At 42.8% G+C, this 17,972-nt stretch overlaps 1 protein-coding gene across 5 annotated transcripts in view; it reads left to right on the forward strand.

Annotated features, from left to right (window-relative positions):
- Window positions 1-17,810, forward strand: part of Nfrkb (nuclear factor related to kappaB binding protein) — a 37,282-nt gene extending 19,472 nt beyond the window's left edge. For 3 of the 5 annotated variants that reach the window (XM_020166968.2, XM_020166965.2, XM_020166967.2), the window contains 12 exons: window positions 692-752; window positions 1,146-1,320; window positions 2,266-2,372; window positions 3,088-3,211; window positions 3,535-3,614; window positions 3,763-3,983; window positions 4,083-4,353; window positions 4,969-5,181; window positions 6,829-7,599; window positions 11,231-11,337; window positions 12,211-12,346; window positions 12,459-17,810. In XM_020166968.2, coding sequence (XP_020022557.1) covers window positions 692-752; window positions 1,146-1,320; window positions 2,266-2,372; window positions 3,088-3,211; window positions 3,535-3,614; window positions 3,763-3,983; window positions 4,083-4,353; window positions 4,969-5,181; window positions 6,829-7,599; window positions 11,231-11,337; window positions 12,211-12,346; window positions 12,459-12,584 — 2,392 coding nt within the window. In that variant the 3' untranslated portion in view covers window positions 12,585-17,810. The remainder of the gene's footprint in view (window positions 1-691; window positions 753-1,145; window positions 1,321-2,265; window positions 2,373-3,087; window positions 3,212-3,534; window positions 3,615-3,762; window positions 3,984-4,082; window positions 4,354-4,968; window positions 5,182-6,828; window positions 7,600-11,230; window positions 11,338-12,210; window positions 12,347-12,458) is intronic. The other 2 variants (XM_020166966.2, XM_074066333.1) reach the window with 1 other exon arrangement.
- Window positions 17,811-17,972: the final 162 nt, after the last annotated feature.

The raw sequence follows: 17,972 nt of genomic DNA on the forward strand, positions 1-17,972 counted from the left end.
CTGCAGGCACATGGACCTTGTAGGTGGACATAACTTTCCATGTGTACCCTTCCTGAGTTCCCATTTCAGAATGATTCATCTCACCTGACTTCCTTATTTTACTGGTAAAGAAATCAGGGTACAAAGTTCAGTGTCTTGCTAAAGATTAGCAACAGGATCCCTGCTAGAGTTCATATTTCTTGACACCTAGACTCTATGTCACATCATCTCATATTGTTTCTTGTCTGGTGTGGTTCTACAATTAGATTTTCAAACTCTGTCAGAGGCCCAACCTAAGTTAAGTGCAGCACATGTGTAATCACATAATAAGGTTGTAGAATTCAACCCTGTTTTCCTCAGGAGGCAGAAAATTGTCTTTGAATACTCCTGAAGACCTTAGTTCCTCTAAGGCTGAATTTTTTTGGTGCTGTTAGGTTGGGGTTGCTTAGCAGCAATACTGAAAACAGAAGGTAAAAATCTCAGTCTCTTTTCTGTTTATCCAGAATGTTTCTGGATTCTAAGAATTGAGTAATTTTGGAAATACCAGCAGGGGTAGGTAGGAGTTGGAAAGTAGACTTGTGGGAGTTGAATACTTATGAAGACACATTTTTTTATATTGCCAGAGGAATAGTTTTGGGTGCTGAAGATGGGTGTTGGATCTGTCACCTGCGTTCTAGTTCTCAGAGATGATACAAAATTCTTTATGTTCCAGAAGAACTGACTATGTGGTGCGGCCCAGCACAGGGGAGGAAAAACGGGTTTTTCAGGAGCAGGTAAGAAGTACCTAGAAGCCAGTGTAAATCTTTGCTTCTGTGAGGCCATGCAGAGAGAAGCATTCTTCTTGCATCCAGCTTCTCGGAGGAAATTCATACCCTTCGCCTTAGATATGTTGTTAGTTAAGATTGCTTGTTGTGGCAGAAGTACTGTGATGAAAGAGAATGAGAACCATTTTGATGATCTTTTCTTCCAGATAGCACAATTTTGCTTCCTTGTCCTTTGCTGGGTGATCAGCTCTGAGGGCCATCTGTTTCCACTGTGGTTGACTTAGTGGGATTTTCTGTTTCCTTCCTGTTTTAATGTCTCCGTGGGTCTCCTTATTATAAGGGAACTCTAGAAGGAGCCCCACTAATTCTGACTTGGGAGCTTTCTGCCTTTTCTCTTGGTAGGAACGTTATAGGTACAGCCAACCCCATAAGGCATTCACTTTTCGCATGCATGGCTTTGAGTCTGTGGTGGGGCCAGTGAAAGGTGTGTTTGACAAGGAGACCTCCCTCAACAAGGCTCGAGAGCATTCGCTGCTGCGCTCGGACCGGCCTGCCTATGTCACCATTCTGTCTCTTGGTATGTGATGTATATTTATTATTAGGAATTTCCATTTTTTTAAATCCCAAAACTTTTCTCGGATCAACTCTTGTCCTCCCTACACCAAATCCTACATCTTGGATCTACCGCCCAGGTATGGCATTGAGGGTCCAGTATAGCATTTGGAAGCTTTGAAATTTGGGAGGCAAGACGGGTTTCTGACTCAAGAGACTGATGCCAAGAATCAGTGTTTCTTCCTAAAGTTGGATTCATATTTATGTTCAGGAATTGCTCACGGCCCAGCTATGTAGTTAAATGTAGAATTTTGCTTTCCTTGTTTTTGTATTCGTAGTACTGGGATTTGATCTCAGGGCCTCATACTTGCTAGGCAGGCACTCTACCATTTGACCCACTTCACCAGCCCAGGACTTTACCTTGTTAAGAATGTTTTTGTGCTGTGAATCCGTTTGGCAGTCTGGTGGAACCTTTGAACTGCTTTCCAGACTGATGCTTTTTTTTAAGTGTACAGAATAAAAATGTTTAGAGTTACAAAAGAAGCCAGTTGTGTTGAAATAGTTAAGATGTTAAAATAAATTTATGTGCAGAAATACGTATTTGTGATGATAATAAATGACGATCTAGCAACAGTTCTTTTATAATTTAGGTAATTTCCAAACAGAGATAAGTGGAAATTATATTTTGATTTCTGTTACAGCATCACAGCACATTCAATAAATGGTTATGGTCTTTGCTCATAATTGGGGGAGAAGGTGTAGTATTTTTTCCCTATCCCAATACGAAGAGTGTGTAGGGAACCCCAGTGGCAGAGCTTCTGGCCACTAGAAGGCAGTGTGCACCTGACTCAGCAGTCAGGTGAGGTTCAGTATCTCCAGGGGAATGCCACTCCACCATAGCAGGTCAGTAGATGTTCCTCCATTGAGGCCTTGCTTGACTGTTGGACTTTGCATTTTCTGATGTTGTCAGTTCGGGATGCTGCTGCTCGGCTGCCTAATGGAGAAGGCACTCGGGCAGAGATATGTGAACTTCTTAAGGACTCCCAGTTCCTTGCACCAGATGTCACCAGCACTCAGGTAAGTTGGAGAAACAGCTTTGCTTGGTTTTGTTCCAGAACACATTTGAAAATACTTCACAGGAAATATAAATTACACTTTTTCCTTTTTATTTTAATTTAATTTTAGTTTTTGTGGTGCTGAGTATGAACCCAGGGCCTTGTATGTGCTAGGCAAGTACTCTACCACTGAGCTACACCCACAGCTTGTAACATAATTTTTTTAAAAAACGGAATGAAGAAAGCTAGGCTTGCTTGGTGGCAAGTATTTGTAATCCCAGCTAAATTAGGAGGCTGAGGCAGGAGGATCGCAAGTTTGAAGCATGGGCATACATAAAAAGACCCTACCTCAGCAGCAACAACACACACATATATGCAGAAGGGAATGAGAAGGGGAAAGAACAACATCTTGAAAAATGGAGATAGTGATGACCAAAATCCCTTGCTGTCAGTGATGCACAGATTTGGCTTTAAGCTTTTTCTCAGCATATAGTAAAGGGAAGGCGGTTACAGTTACCAAGTTCGCAATATCTTTACAGTGAAAACAGATCAAGAATTTTACATCATTTTGTGTTTTGTCAGATGATTTGGTGAGCCATTGGGAGGTCACAGCTAAGCTGAGATACAATCTATTTATCAGCTGTGACTCATCCACTGGTTTTTCTCTGGAGTCCAAATAACTTCTGTTATTTGGATTGGACTTGTTGCTTCTTTACTTTCCTTTGCTCTGTTCTTAGGTGAACACAGTAGTGAGTGGTGCACTGGATCGACTGCATTATGAAAAAGACCCTTGTGTGAAATACGACATTGGACGGAAGCTGTGGATTTATCTGCATCGGGACCGGAGCGAGGAAGAATTTGGTATGCAAGGCCTTTGGGCAGTGTGCCAACTGGATGTGAACTGCTTTGACTTTCTATCACAGTTCTCTTAGTCTTTTTATTAATATTCAGGCAGGCCAGGATTATAGAGGTGGGATCAAGGCTATTGGTGCTTGGTGGTATTGTTCATTGTGTGTTGCGATAGGGTCTTCAGGTTAGCTTAGAAGTCGAGATCCTCCTGCTTCAACCTTCTAAGTGCTGGGTTTGCAGGCATGTGCCTGGTGAGGCCTTGGTTTTTTAATGAAGTCCCCTCATTAGTATTCTAAGGTCACATACTTGCTGAAGTTCAGTACTCTTGTTTACAGAGAGGATTCACCAAGCTCAAGCAGCTGCAGCTAAAGCCAGAAAAGCCCTTCAGCAAAAGCCCAAGCCTCCATCCAAGGTGGTAAGTGACCTTACAAGAGCATCTGTTACAGGGATTCTGGGGTGGAGGCAGCCAGGGGTAGATACTCAGTTTTTACTTAACTCAGTGCATTGGAAGCCTCATGGAACCTTCATGACTCCTGTGGTGCGCCCTTTCTCTTCCTTTCCAGAAAGCCAGTAATAAGGAGAGCTCTGTGAAGGCTCTCAGCGGTGGCCCTTCTGAGCAGAGCCAAATGAGTCTTAGTGACTCCAGCATGCCTCCCACACCACTTACGCCTGTAACCCCCACCACACCAGCATTGCCTACCACCCCTATTTCCCCTCCACCCATGTCGTCGGTGAATAAGAGTGGACCTACCACTGTCTCAGAACCAGCCAAGTCTAGCTCAGGGTAAGTGCCTCCATTTCTTTTCCTGTTTTGTCCTTCCAAGTCCTTCTGTAGTCTTGTCTTAAGTTTTTGGTTTTTCTTTTCCCCTAATTTTCCTCTTAGTGTTCTTCTGGTGTCCTCACCAACAATGCCACAGCTAGGAACGATGCTTTCCCCACCTTCCAGCCAGACTCCACCCAGCTCTCAGGCCACTGCCCGGGTCGTGAGCCATTCAGGCTCAGCGGGACTGCCCCAGGTACGGGTGGTAGCCCAGCCTAGCCTTCCTGCTGTCACCCAGCAGTCAGCAGGGCCAGCACCAACACTGCCACAGATGCCAGCAGGACCACAGATCCGGGTACCAACCACCTCCACACAGACCAAAGTAGTTCCCCAGGTAACAGGGAAGCTGCAGGACCCCGAGGTGGGATGATGAGTCAAAGGGGCAGAGTCGGGATGGCCTGGAGTCATAGATTGTTGCTACTGATGAAGTTCATTGAAACATCTCATTTAATGTTTAAAGCTGGGTGAACATTTGTAGATCCTCTATTTTCCATGTTGGGTATCAGACCTTCCAAGAAATTTAGTGATTTGCCTAGCTTTCTAGCATCACAGTTCTGGTAGAAGTGGGATATAAAGCCAAAGCTTGTGAGTCTAAATCTCAGATTCATTCCATTGTGTCTCAGCCATGCATCTAACTAGTTGTGTGATTTTAGAGAGGATTTGTATCCTCTTTTCCTCAGCTTCTTTTACTGTACATAAAAGAGCTATTTGTGTTCAGCTATAGATATAAAATGAGATGTTAAATGTAAAGACATTCTGAAAATTAAGGTGTTCTGTAAAACAAGAAATTTACAGTGTCCATTTTAGAGAGTGGTGAACCTTAAATACGGAGAGCAGAAGTACTTTCAGAATGAATACTTGCTGAGTGATGATACGTGGGGCCTCTGCTTGCTGTGCTGGTCTCTGTCTCAGTGTCTAATTAGGCTCTCTGCCTTACACCCTGAACTAGGCAGTCGTGGCCACCATTCCGGTTAAGGGGCAGACTGCGGCAGCCACTGTGCAGAGGCCCGGACCTGGACAGACTGGGCTCACGGTGACTAGTCTTTCTGCTGCAGCCAGCCCTGTGAACAAGCCAGCTACGAGTTCTCCTGGGAGCTCTGCTCCAAGTGCCTCCACAACTGCCGTCATTCAGAACGTCACAGGACAGAACATCATCAAGCAGGTAGGCTGACCTGACTCTTGTGTCTTATAGCAAAGGGCCCCTAGGATGGAAGGTCCTAAAGAGACTGGGTCCCCTTAAAACATTTGTCATTTTTGATCCTTTGTAGGTACATCAGGTGTGAGTCCCCACCAAGGGTAGTGCAATCTTTAGGGTTGCCAAAGACATTTCTTCTGTTTCCATCCATATAATTCAACATGCAGTAATTGAGTTTCTGGTTTACATTTAAAGAAACCCCTGATGCCTGGGTGCAGTGAAATGTGGGGAAAAGAGTGGAAGCCGGGAAATCAGATAGGGTGTTGTCATACCCAGGTGGGAGATGATGTGAGAGCAGATGAGGTGGTTGGAAGCTGAAGGCAGCCAGTGCAGCTTGCAGGTGGCTTGAGTATGTGTCTGAGAGTTGAGAATGATTCTGTGAGCTTTGGCTAGAGTGACTGGTTACATGGTGGTATCACTTACTGAAAGGGAAGAAAAAGTGTGGAGACTTCAGGACAGACAGACAGGTGTGCTCATGCAGGAGGAGCAACATCATTGTGGAGTGAACGTGTGGGCAAGATGAGACTAGCTATTGAGTGGACCCAACTATGTCTAGGGGATTGGTGGCCTTTTGGGGATGGGCTCAAAAGAACATAAGGTGAAGAAGCAGAGACTACATATTCAAGTAATTTTTAGAGGAATTTTGCTTCTGAAGAGAACAGAGAATTGGGCCAGAGTAGAGTTTGGAGGGAAGGGAAGCAAGAGAAGGTGTGGAACAGAACCAGGGTTGGTTATTTTTAGGGTGGCCAGTGTTACAACATGCTTGCATTTGTGGCAGCAGTCCAATAGAGTGGCCATCAAGAGAGGAAGAGTTTGAGTAGACTAAAAGGTTTGATGTGTTAACCTGTGGGGAATTGACTTTCTGTTGGAATTGCTGTGTGAACCCAGGGAGATGACTCCAGAGCCCATGCTCACCGCTACTGCCACACATACTACTGCTCTTAAGTGGAGTTGGTCCAACTGTAAATAAACAGGTGTGAGACAGTTGGGGAAATAAGAGTATATACTGACAGTGGTTATGTTGCACAGTGGTGATAACACTGTGATTTTCTTTTTTTTAAGTTTAAAGCTTTTCTGGGTTTCTAGCCATGTGTATCATAAGTTCTAATCAATAAAATGAAAATTTTGTATTTACTTTAAAATATTCTAATTCCTAAGGACTGGGAATATGATATTGCTCATCAGTGAGGCCCTAGATTTAATCTCTAGCTTATCCAGTGGGGGACAGGGAGGAACAAAATTCCAATTCCTCCCTCTTACCCCTCCCCCCAAAGTGGGAAAAGGTAGATGAAACAAAATTGACAAAGTAATTGCTTTTGAAGATGGATGAAGGGTGGGTATATGGGTTTGCTGTATTCTTCTCTACTTTTGTGCATGTTTATTATTTTTCTTTCCACTTAAATTTTTTTATTAGCAAGTGTTTATTTAAGTAAAGAGGGCAAAGCAGGTAGAAATAGAAAGGGAGAGAAGAGCACCCCCTGACATGCAGGGAGTTGGGACAGAGAGGCTCTGTGTATGTTGAAAATACTCATGAGCAGAGGTTTGCATAGTTCTGCTACGTAAGCAACTTGGCATCGTGAATCCCTTCATCAGTGCTGTGTTTTACCCATCCAGGTGGCAATCACGGGCCAGCTTGGTGTGAAGCCTCAGACAGGGAATAGCATTCCACTCACAGCCACCAACTTTCGCATCCAGGGTAAGGATGTGCTGCGTCTGCCACCCTCTTCCATCACCACAGATGCCAAGGGCCAAACTGTGCTGAGAATCACTCCAGACATGATGGCAACGTTGGCTAAGTCCCAGGTTACCACGGTCAAATTGACCCAGGACCTCTTCGGGACAGGAAGCGGCACTACAGGCAAAGGCATCTCTGCTACCTTACATGTCACTTCCAATCCTGTCCATGCAACTGATAGCCCTGCCAAGGCCAGTTCAGCTAGTGCCCCTTCGTCCGCTCCAGCAGGTACCACTGTGGTCAAAGTGACTCCTGACCTCAAGCCAACAGAACCTTCGAGTTCAGCTTTTCGTTTGATGCCAGCTCTTGGTGTGAGTGTGGCAGATCAGAAGGGGAAAAACACCGTGGTGGCCTCTTCAGAAGCGAAACCGGCTGCCACAATCCGCATTGTGCAGGGCCTAGGAATGATGCCTCCTAAAGCAGGCCAGACCATCACCGTTGCAACCCATGCCAAACAAGGGGCCGCAGTCGCCAGCGGGTCTGGATCTGTCCATTCTTCAGCGGTGTCCTTGCCCAGTATGAATGCCACCGTGTCCAAAACTGTTGCTGTGGCTTCTGGGGCCACAAGCACCCCCATCAGCATCGGGACAGGAGCCCCCACTGTGCGGCAGGTCCCTGTCAGCACCACAGTTGTGTCTACATCCCAGGCTGTGAGTAATGTCAGTGGTAAAGAGCAGCTCTCTGCTCAAGAAACTTTTTTTTTTTTTTTTTTGGGTGTGGGGAGGTGATTCCTTGTTGTGTAGCCCAGATTGGCCTTGAACTCATGATGTTTTTGCTTCAGCCTCCCAAGTGCTGGGATTCTAGGCACACACCACCATTCTAGGAAACTTTCTAAAGTTGTTCAGCTCCCCATCCCTCAGGAAACTCCCTCAAAACTAGGAAACTTCTTTGTAGAAATGAAGTTTCTACAAAGGTCCAATCTGTACCACCTATTTGACCCAAATAGATTTGTTTACTGATAGACTTTTTATTTTCTTCTGAAACATAATTTGTAAAAGTATAGTATTTGTCCTATAAAATGTTAAAGAACAGTGCCAGAAGTACAGATTAAAGTATAAAATTTCTTTTACTCCCCCTCCAGTTTTTACTGTACCAGAGCTAATTAGTAATGTGGCATTTATCCTTCCAGTCCTTTTCCTGAGCATTTTCATGCATGTATATAGTGGGTTTGGGAAGTGGCCGGGGCAGGGGCGGGGAAGCTAAACTAAAATCCAAAACAAAACTGTGAGAGCCCTTACATTATATGTTGCCCAATAATTTGCTTTATTTATTTATTTATTTTAAAAAATGTGTTGGGGATTGTTTTAGGCCATACACAGATACCAACCTTACCCTTTTAAGTAATAATGCATAGAAAGGATTCGGTAGAAGGATACCTTTCCAGAGTTGCCACAGTAATGCTCTAGAATGTGTTTGAACACATGTAAGTGTTTTTCTGAAGCAGAGTTCGCTAGGATGAGTCATGAAGATGTATACACTGAAAGTTTTGGTACTCTTAATTGTGCTACCAAAAAGGCCATACCAGCTTACATAGCCATCAGCAAGTCTACTGTTTCTCCTAGACCCTAACCAATGCTGGCTGGTTCATGTGAAAAGGCTATTTAACTTTGTGTTCCTGTCTTACTGGAGGAAAGGGAGTTCTTTTTCAATTTTGTTTCTTTAACCACAAGTGAAATTAAACATCATCTTTTCTTCCTTTTTTTTTTTTTTATTAGTGGAACTGGAGCCCTGCTCCCAGCCTCCAGTTGTCATTTTTTAACCTTGGATTTGGAGCCTTTTGCTCCATGGGTGTTTATAGTTTTATCTGATTAGATCTATCAACATTTTCTTTCATGGTTTCTAGGTTTTGTGCCTGTGTCTTCCTTTCCTCAGGGTAATAAAGATAACCTTTATTTTCTTAAAATTTTGAGTATAATAAGTATAACTGATAGTCCATTTGAAACATAGCTTTGTGAAATAGGGATCTCATATTTTTCAAATTAATTCCAAAATCAATGTGAAGTGCCTCATTTATCACAAACCAAATCCCCATATCCACTTGAGAGAGAGAGAGAGAGAGAGAGAGAGTGTGTGTGTGTTCTTTAGCTTTAAGGTTAGGAGTACTGTTGTAGTGGAGAATATAAAACATGACCCCACCTTTCTAAGCAAGTAGCATAGGAAAAGCTCAATGATTTGAGTTAAAGCCAAGGTGATGAAGGAAAAAAATACATATATATTATTAAACAAACCAAAAAACTCTGACATAGTATGGTTTAAAAGAAAATAATTATTTAGGTTTCCATATCATAGCAGGTAAAATAAGAAAGTGAGGAAACTACTTTTGCCCTCTTGAATCATCATATAGAAAGGTCCAACCCACTGTCATCTCCCTGTTATACTCAGTCTAGGAAATATATCTGGAGAGATTTTAGTGGGGCAGGAAGTAGTGAATGATGCTGTTCCCCACTCAGCAGTCAAGCTAGTTCTCGTCTGTATACTGTGGTCTGAGATGTTGTAGGCATTTTTCAGGAGAAAGTAAAGCCTTGAGTAAATCTATGTGGAGGTACCATCTCATCTTAAAATGCCTCCTGACGTCTTTAAGTGCTCTTTTAATAGGCTACAAATGGTGAGTAAGCTGAATGGAGGTTGACATGGGGCCTGTAACAGTTTGCAGTGGAGTGCCTGACTTCTTTAGAATTAGCCTGCTCAGGAAATGCCCGTGCCTTTTCTTAGCATCCTGTCAATCATGTCTCTTGTACTATTTTTTAAAAAGCAATTGGATTTACATTAGATTTTTCTACATATAGATTACCAGACTGGAGTTACATTTCAGAGGTAGAGCACTTTTCTAGTATATTCAGGACCTTGGATTCTATCCCCAGCACCACAGAAGAAAAAGATAAATACATACTTAATGTACATACTATATTACTAGTCAACTGTTGGAATCCTGGTAGCCTAAGAATAAGTTGGTGCAATGACCATCTTATCTCTCCTGAAGTCACTAAGCTGCATTTGCTTTTCTCTCCCCTATCTTCCCCTCCCATCCTCTCTTTCTTGGGCCTTACTAGCTTTGGGATTGGACTCTTCTCTCAGTTGAGTTTATTATTATTGGCCCTTAACTAACCTCTCTTTTCTCTGGGAGAAACAAAGCACCTGGAGAATGTGACTTGTTTCTATCAGTTGTGCCCTGCTTTTCGTGTCCTCTCCCGCTCCCCAGTGAGCCTGAGCTCCAGTGAAGGTGTGGCTTTGCATTTTATTCCCTCTTGAGCTCCTCTGACCTTCTTCATACTTGTTTCACCATCATCTCCTAGTTACTACACAGGACCCAACACTGCTTTGTGCTGTGAGATACCAAGACAATAAGACTCTCCCTTCCCAGGGGAATAGGATCTGGGACTGTGCCAAGTGAGCATACGCTCTGTTTGTGGTTCAATTACAGGCTTTATACCTATGAATGCAGGTGTGTGTGGTTGCTCTTTTTATTTTTTCAACTTTAAATGTGAAATGGTTTAATTTCATAATGAACACAAACTACCAAGAGTCACATAAAGGAGAAATAATTTCAATAGACCTGCTCCTAATAAATTAAAAGATTAATAGTTTTTCAGAGACATACAACTGGTAATGGATTTTACTGGTGAGTTCTATACACTTATAAAAGATATGATACAGTAGTCTAAAGGCAAACACTTAATTCATTTATGAGGCTGACATTGCCCTCAAACCAAAAAGAGATATGACATTTCTTCTTTTTTTTTTTCTTTTATCATTTTTATATTTATTCACATGTGTATGCATTTTTCCCCCCGCCAAGATACGACATTTCAAGAAAGAAACTGCAGGTCAATATCTTTTAAGAACCTAGATACAAAAGCACCTAATAAAGTGTATGCTAATCAAATTCAACAGTGTATAAGAAATTATATCCCCTTGTTGTATTAGTTTTTGCATTGCTGTGACACAATATCTGATATAAACTACTTGAGATTAATACATAACCTTTTGGGTTAAGTATTAATCTAAGTTAATAGCCATGGTTCTTGACTGTTGATTCTGAGCCCATGGTGAGGTAGTGGGAGCATGAAAGAGGATGATAGATCAAATGACACCTAACTTCAGTATGGGAGCCATTTTTTTAGGGCTACCTGGGCCCAAACCTCAGGAATATTGGAACCTGGTGGTAATAGGTGCTAAAAGTGTGTGTAGTGCTTGCTCTTACTTCTTGTCCCTTACAGTGGTACTTGGTGGTTTTTCTTATCTTGTATCCCTCAAAAGCTGATTGTTGTTATGTTTCTGTAGGGGAAACTACCTACGCGGATCACAGTTCCACTCTCTGTGATTAGCCAGCCAATGAAGGGCAAGAGTGTGGTCACAGCCCCCATTATCAAAGGCAACCTTGGAGCCAAGTGAGTGCTGTTTTTAATGAAGGAGCAAACTTGGAGGGTAGGGGTAGGGGTCTTTGGGGTGTAAATATCAGTCTGTCACAGAATGGGAAGGTCACTTATTTTGGGGGTCACACGTTGATGTTTCTCTTTTGTCATACCCATCAGTGATTATTGAATACCTAGTACTGTTTTAGGTGCAGTGATTAAGCACAAAATTCTATGTTATCTCTAGGCTTACATTGTAGAGTGGGGAGAGGAATAATAGTAATATATTGAGTGGTAGAAAACAAGGAGTGTGGGGGCAGTGAGGCAATACTCAGGAGGGTGTGAAAGAGCTTCCTTTTGATATTTATTCTGTGAACTTAGATAGGTTGGAGGATGACAGCTTCCTGTGGCCCTCACTTAAACTTGGATAAAGGGAACAAAGAAAGCAGTCTCAAAGCAGCTTGTGTGATAAGGCTTTTTGGGGGAGTAGGGTTCTGGATCTTTTTTCTTACTAAGAAACAGTGTCTCACTGTGTTTCCCAGACTGACTGAAAACTCCGGGGCTCAAGTGATCCTCCTGTCTCTCCCCACTGTGTAGCTGGGACTTCAGGTGCCACCATGCATGGCTGGGAGGGCTTTTTGCAGAGCACATGCCCTTCTGGGCTCTGTCTTACTCTTGCTGGTCAGGGTATAGAGCTTATGGCCATCTTAAAAATCCAGCACTATTGGGGCTTCTGCCATGGGAAGCATAGAAACTGGAAGAAAGGTTCTCTGCACTAGATTCCACTTGAATCCAGAATGCTGGAATTTTCATCAGGTACCAGACTATCCTTCACTGTGTGGCCTAAATGCAGGCATGTCAGATTCTCCCATGATATGGTCATACCTTACTCCTGCTTTCCCTCCTCAGCCTCAGTGGACTGGGCCGAAATATCATCCTCACGACCATGCCAGCAGGTACTAAGCTCATTGCTGGCAATAAGCCAGTTAGTTTCCTCACTGCCCAGCAGTTGCAGCAGCTTCAGCAACAAGGTCAGGCCACACAGGTACGGTCCACAGCAGGCTTTTGGCTGCATCAGGTTTCTCCGCCTCCTTTGCTGTTCCTAACTGATGAGCCCACTTGCAGTCTACTGACCAGACTTCTGTGTTTGCAAACAGGTGCGCATCCAGACAGTCCCTGCATCCCATCTCCAACAAGGCACAGCATCTGGGTCTTCCAAAGCTGTCTCCACTGTTGTTGTGACCACAGCTCCATCTCCTAAACAAGCACCTGAACAACAGTGACAGAGAAGTGGCTTCCATAAGAGACCAGGCCTGGTCTGTCCTGGCTGAAAGGACAGGAGCAAGGAGGTTGCCTCATTCCTCTCAGCTTGTCTGCTTGAAGCAGACCAGTCAGGGGTGATAGCAACTATGGCCTAGATTCTGCTATCACATTCTACAGTTGAATGTGAGAATGGTCCTGTTCAGAGCTCCTGGGTCTGCTCTGTACCAGTCCAGGAGAAGAATCTGTTAAGAGTCATGGGAGGTCACAGTTACAACATACAAGCCAAAGTTCTCCTAAAAGTAGAACGCCCAGAGAGTGGGCAGGCAGTGAATAAGTTTTGTTCTATGTGAGGGTTGTACTTTTTAGCTTTTGGTCATCTTTGACTTATGTTCTGGATATGAGTTTTGTATCCAGAAAATTTTGTGTAACTTATTTTTTTAAGAACTTATTGTATATCTTTTATCAAATAGAAACTAAGCTTTAGCCCTCCTAAACTGATTACTTATTCTTTTGACCAGAGTGAAAGAATAGGAAGAATCTTAGCAAGTGGGTGGCTGATTCGATAACTACATAGTAATTGAGAGGATGTAAGGTGGGGATCACATAGGAGGTGAGGTAATGTGGATTCCCTGAAGTGAGATTAGTTTGCAACTCCTTCCTAAGATGGGCTTTGGGATCTTGATCGTGTCTAGACCCTCACTTGCTGATGTTGCCTTTGGCAGGCCTGTTCACATGCAAGTCCAGAGCCAGTGGACAGACAGTAGGGGAATGACAGCAGAGATGCTGCTTTTGAAGCATAGACTTTTTTACAGTTCAGATTGTGCATTCTGTTTTGTTCTAAAGAAGGGGTCGTAAACCAGGCTCTTAGGGCTAGCCATCTGTTTTTGTAAATAAAGTTTTATTGGAACACATCTCATATCGCTTATGTAGTATCTATGATTGTTTTTGAGTTAGAAGGCAGAAGTGAGTAGATGTCAGAGACTGTATGTCCCTTAAGCCCAAACTTTTTCTTTTAATTGACCTTTAAGAAAAAGTTTGTTGACCATTGCTCCAATGGAGGGATGGGTGTGGGGCTTCAGAAACATTCTGGACTTAAATTCACTTATTACTGGCTAGTTCACACTTCTCAGCCACCATCAGCTACAGGAAGAGCACAGAATGATATTTTAAAATGTCTTAAGTACTTAAGCACTGGTCATTCCCAGTACAGTAACCCTGCCTTATTTATGGTTTTGGCCAAGTGTGGTCAATAAATAACTTATGCGTATGCAATAGCTCAGTGGATGCAGTGAAGCTCAGTCAGTCCTGTGTTGTTACCTGTTGAGTTTAAACTCTGTGCATCCTGAGCATTTGCAGTTTTCCCTCAACAGCGGTCTCCTTAGAACCATACACCTCCATTTACCCAGGGTCTACTCTATAGACCTCTGAATGTGGAGCAGGGCTGGGTGGGAATCTTTTCTGAAGTCATAGGACTTCTCTGTCTCTCTTGAAAGTATGCAAATTATTAAAAAAATTACCTTTAATCTGTGGAACTTTAGTGAATGTATTTTATGGGGCTTGGATGGGAAAGTAGATCTGGAGGCCATAGAATAGAAATAGCCTTGCTTAAATGGCAGCTGGATTAAAGTTGAGTGATTTGGCAAGTTGCGGAGGAGCAGAGAGAATTAGAGTGGCTTGTTGGTTACACAGCGGCTTTGCAGTTCTGTTTGATTTCATAGCACTTCTGTCAAATAGATGTTTCCATGCCCCCTTTTAAGTGTAAGATGTGAGTTTGAGTTGAAGTTAAAGAGAACTAAGATGAAAATCCAGTCTTCTGATACTTAGACAAGTTCCCTTTGGGCTGAATTCTTAAGGGGAGGATGGCTGGAATATGTCCTCGTAAGCATTGGGGCTGATCACAGAGTTGGGAGGTGGAAAGCCTGGGTTAGAAAAAGCAGAGGTGGGCTGGAAGTGCATCTGAAGTGATAAGAGCACCTGCCTTACAAGCATGTAGCCTTGCATTCAAACTCCAGTCCCCCACAACCCCCCCCAAAAAAAGGAAAGCCAACAAAGAGCAGAGATGATAGGCTAAGGTGAGATTGAGCTCTTAGTGGGTACAGAGAGGAATGGCATGGGAATAAGACTGGCAACGACAGAGGTAGGTTTCTGCTGTGAGGAAAAACACAGTCTTTTACCGAGTAAGGGAGAGTTCACCTGCTTTACAATACTCTGATACTTGCACCTTGTTATTTCCAAATCACATAGAAAGCCTTGAGACAGTTTCTATATACAAAAAAGAAAGTTGAGATATCTTGTCTCAGATAATCACTGCTGTTTAAAAACAAACCCTTTCTGAATTTACTTAACAAATCCCATAGAAATAGCTTTGGCACTCAGCCTTACCCTACACCACGCTTTTGTATACTGAAGTCACCCAATTGTGCCTGTCTGCTTTATACATGCAGACATGTGTATCCTAGAGCAGGGATGTAAAACAAGTCTGTTTCAAGATGCCATTGTGGGTTGATGCCCTAGGAAGTTGAACTTTGGCCCTACCAGCCTGTTAATGGTGTAGCATGGAGCCTCCAGTTACTGGTGGTGGTCAGTGACAGCCCAAGTATCTGTAACATGCTGCTTTTGTACGCAGACTCAGGGGACTCCAAGTCATGGTCAGTGTGGTGGATTTTCGCAGGAAGTAATTCCTGAGGAACTTCTGGTGAGCTTCCGTTTGACAGAGGTTTGGTAGAATTATTAGCCATGTGTTCAAGACAGGTTCTGGTGAATGGAGTTCTGACGGATTTGTACTTTTAACACCACATTTAAGAATGTTTATGCCAGGGCTTGTCACTTCCATGACGGTCTCCCAAACCTTTTATGTGAAGGACAGCAAAAAAAATTTTAATATTTTATATCTGATCTTCACATTTTAACCTCTTCACTCTGAAAAATACTGTATTTCCTTAGAGTATTTCTACCCTTGTAAAAAAAAAAAAATCTCAAATATGAAGCCAGGCATTGTGGTACATGCCCATAATCTCAGCACTACTCTAGGAAGGAACAATAGGAAGACATGAGTTTGAGGTCAGCCTGGCCTATGTAGTGAGACCCTGCCTCAAACAACAACAAAATAAAAGCCCAGACACCCTCAGATGTAGATGTTTTCTACAAAAGTAAAACCAAATTGTAGGTTCTTCTTCCTAATTATAATTTCTAAGGAAAAATGCATTTTATATTAATTGTTGTTAGTATGTCCTCCAGTACTTGGGGAATGAATGATTGAGTTCCTGCTCAGCTGATAAACCAAGTAGATCCTGAGAGGGGACCCAGGAGTTTTTTAATAATGAAATTCATGTTTTTAGTAAACTCACTGTTAGTCCCTAAGTGTGACTTCAACTCTGAAAGTCTGGCTAACCTTTCACTTGAGTACAGCATTTCTTCCAAAGAACATGCAAAATAATATAAATTATCTTTACCAGATGTGTGTGAGGTTAGCAGGGTAGATGTGAGAGACACCAGACTTTCAAGTCATGCTGGAGACAGGCTTTGCCACCTGGTGGCTCTGTGACCATAGGCTATGCAGCCTGTGGGAGGGACCTCATGTGCTTACATTAGGAGGTTGTGGGAGCCAAGTGAGATAGAATGCATCTCAATCAAAAATGCTGTACCAGGCAAAGGTGTGATTTGGTTCTGAGATACTTTTAGCTTTGTGCTAGCCCACTTTTATCATTTGTAGAACTTTATATGTTTAATTTCCAACAGTCTTTTGTGCCTTCTTTACTGTTAAACCTGCTATTCTCCATGCCTGGAATCTGCTTTTTCCATAGGACAGACTCCCCATTTCTTTTCCCCCTCTTCATGGTTTGTACTTGGCTTTCACAGCACCCATCACGCTGTGGGTGTATATATATGTATATACACACACATAAAATGGCCCACATTGCTTTCCCTGATGACAGACTGGTGACTCTTCATGGTCACAAACCTCATCAGTCCTTGTAACAATTTCAGTGCTGGTGCAAAGTGGATGTTTGATATTTGTTGAAGGAAGTTCTTAAAAAAATACCCAGAACCAAGACGAATTCAGAATTCATATCCTTTGTTTTCAGCTAAGTTAAAATCCAGTGCCTTTCAAACCTGACATTTTTCTCCATATCTCATTATACAGATTTCTTGTATAGCTATTCACTAGTAGGGTAACTTTGATAAGTCAGAAAAGCTGACTTTCAATTCTCCACTGGACCAGTAACTAATACCTTGATTTTTAAAAATTACCTAACTTTGGTCCTTATCAACTATGGTATTGCAATACTCTGGTACACTAGTTAGAAAATGTTTAACAGGCAATGTTTAAAGTACCAAAGCAGCCAGGCGCCATAGGCTCACTCCTGTAATCCTAGCTACTCAGGAGGCAGAGATCAGGAGGATCTCAGTTCAAAGCCAGTCTGAACAAAAAGTTTGCAAGACTCTATCTTGGAAAAAACCCTTCTTTCTCTCTCTCTCTCTCTCTCTCTCTCTCTCTTTCACACACACACACACACACACACACACACACACTCAAAAGGGATGTTGGAATGGCTCAAAGTGGCCCCGAGTTCAGACCCCAGTACCACAAAAAAAAAGTACCAAAGGTTGTGAATTGCTTTACTTTAAAAAAAAAAAATTGAGAATTGTAGCTCTTAATTAATGGCACTGTCATCCACGTAAGTCCTGATACATCTTTCTGACAAAGTATCTATTTTTTTTTTTTTTTGTGGCACTGGGGGTTGAACCCAGGGCCTCATGCTTGCTAGGCAGGCATGCTACCACTTGAGTCATTCCCAGCCCAGTTACCTGCTTTGTTGATAAACAGAGGGGCAAGTTATCAGAAACAGCACCATGTCCTGCTGGATTCATACATACATAATGTGCTTTTTCTGAACAAGAAGATTTTCTTGAAGCAGGCCGTAGGACACGAGAAATTGCTAGTTAAGCCATAAAATGAGTTCAGGGCTAAGACAAAAAGGCCCCATGTAGAGAGAATTCCCCATTCCTTCCTTCCTTGGTCTCCTGTAAACAGACTTTCCAAAGCAGATCTTCCCTGTTGCTCCTATCTAAACAACCCCAGGTCTCTCACCCAGCACTGGCTCACCTATTAACCTTCACACATTCCTTGTAACTTGATGCCCTGCACTGCCCTTTAAGAATCCTGTGAATTCATTGTTGGGGGCCCAGAATTTTGAGTGTGAGCTCATCTGGGACTGCCGTCGTAAAATAAAATCTGAGTTCTACTTCTCTGAGTGTCGCTTGGTTTCTTGTCTTGATGGTATTTCCTCAACACCTCCACAAGGTCACTTCCTGTTCTAGGCTTTCAGAATCTGTAATTCCTCTACACAGAGATGCACAGGCTTGCTGCTCATAGATACTAATTTTTCTTTATGAAGGATGTTATG

Source organism: Castor canadensis, chromosome 2, assembly GCF_047511655.1.
Source record: "Castor canadensis chromosome 2, mCasCan1.hap1v2, whole genome shotgun sequence".
Lineage (NCBI taxonomy): Eukaryota > Metazoa > Chordata > Mammalia > Rodentia > Castoridae > Castor > Castor canadensis.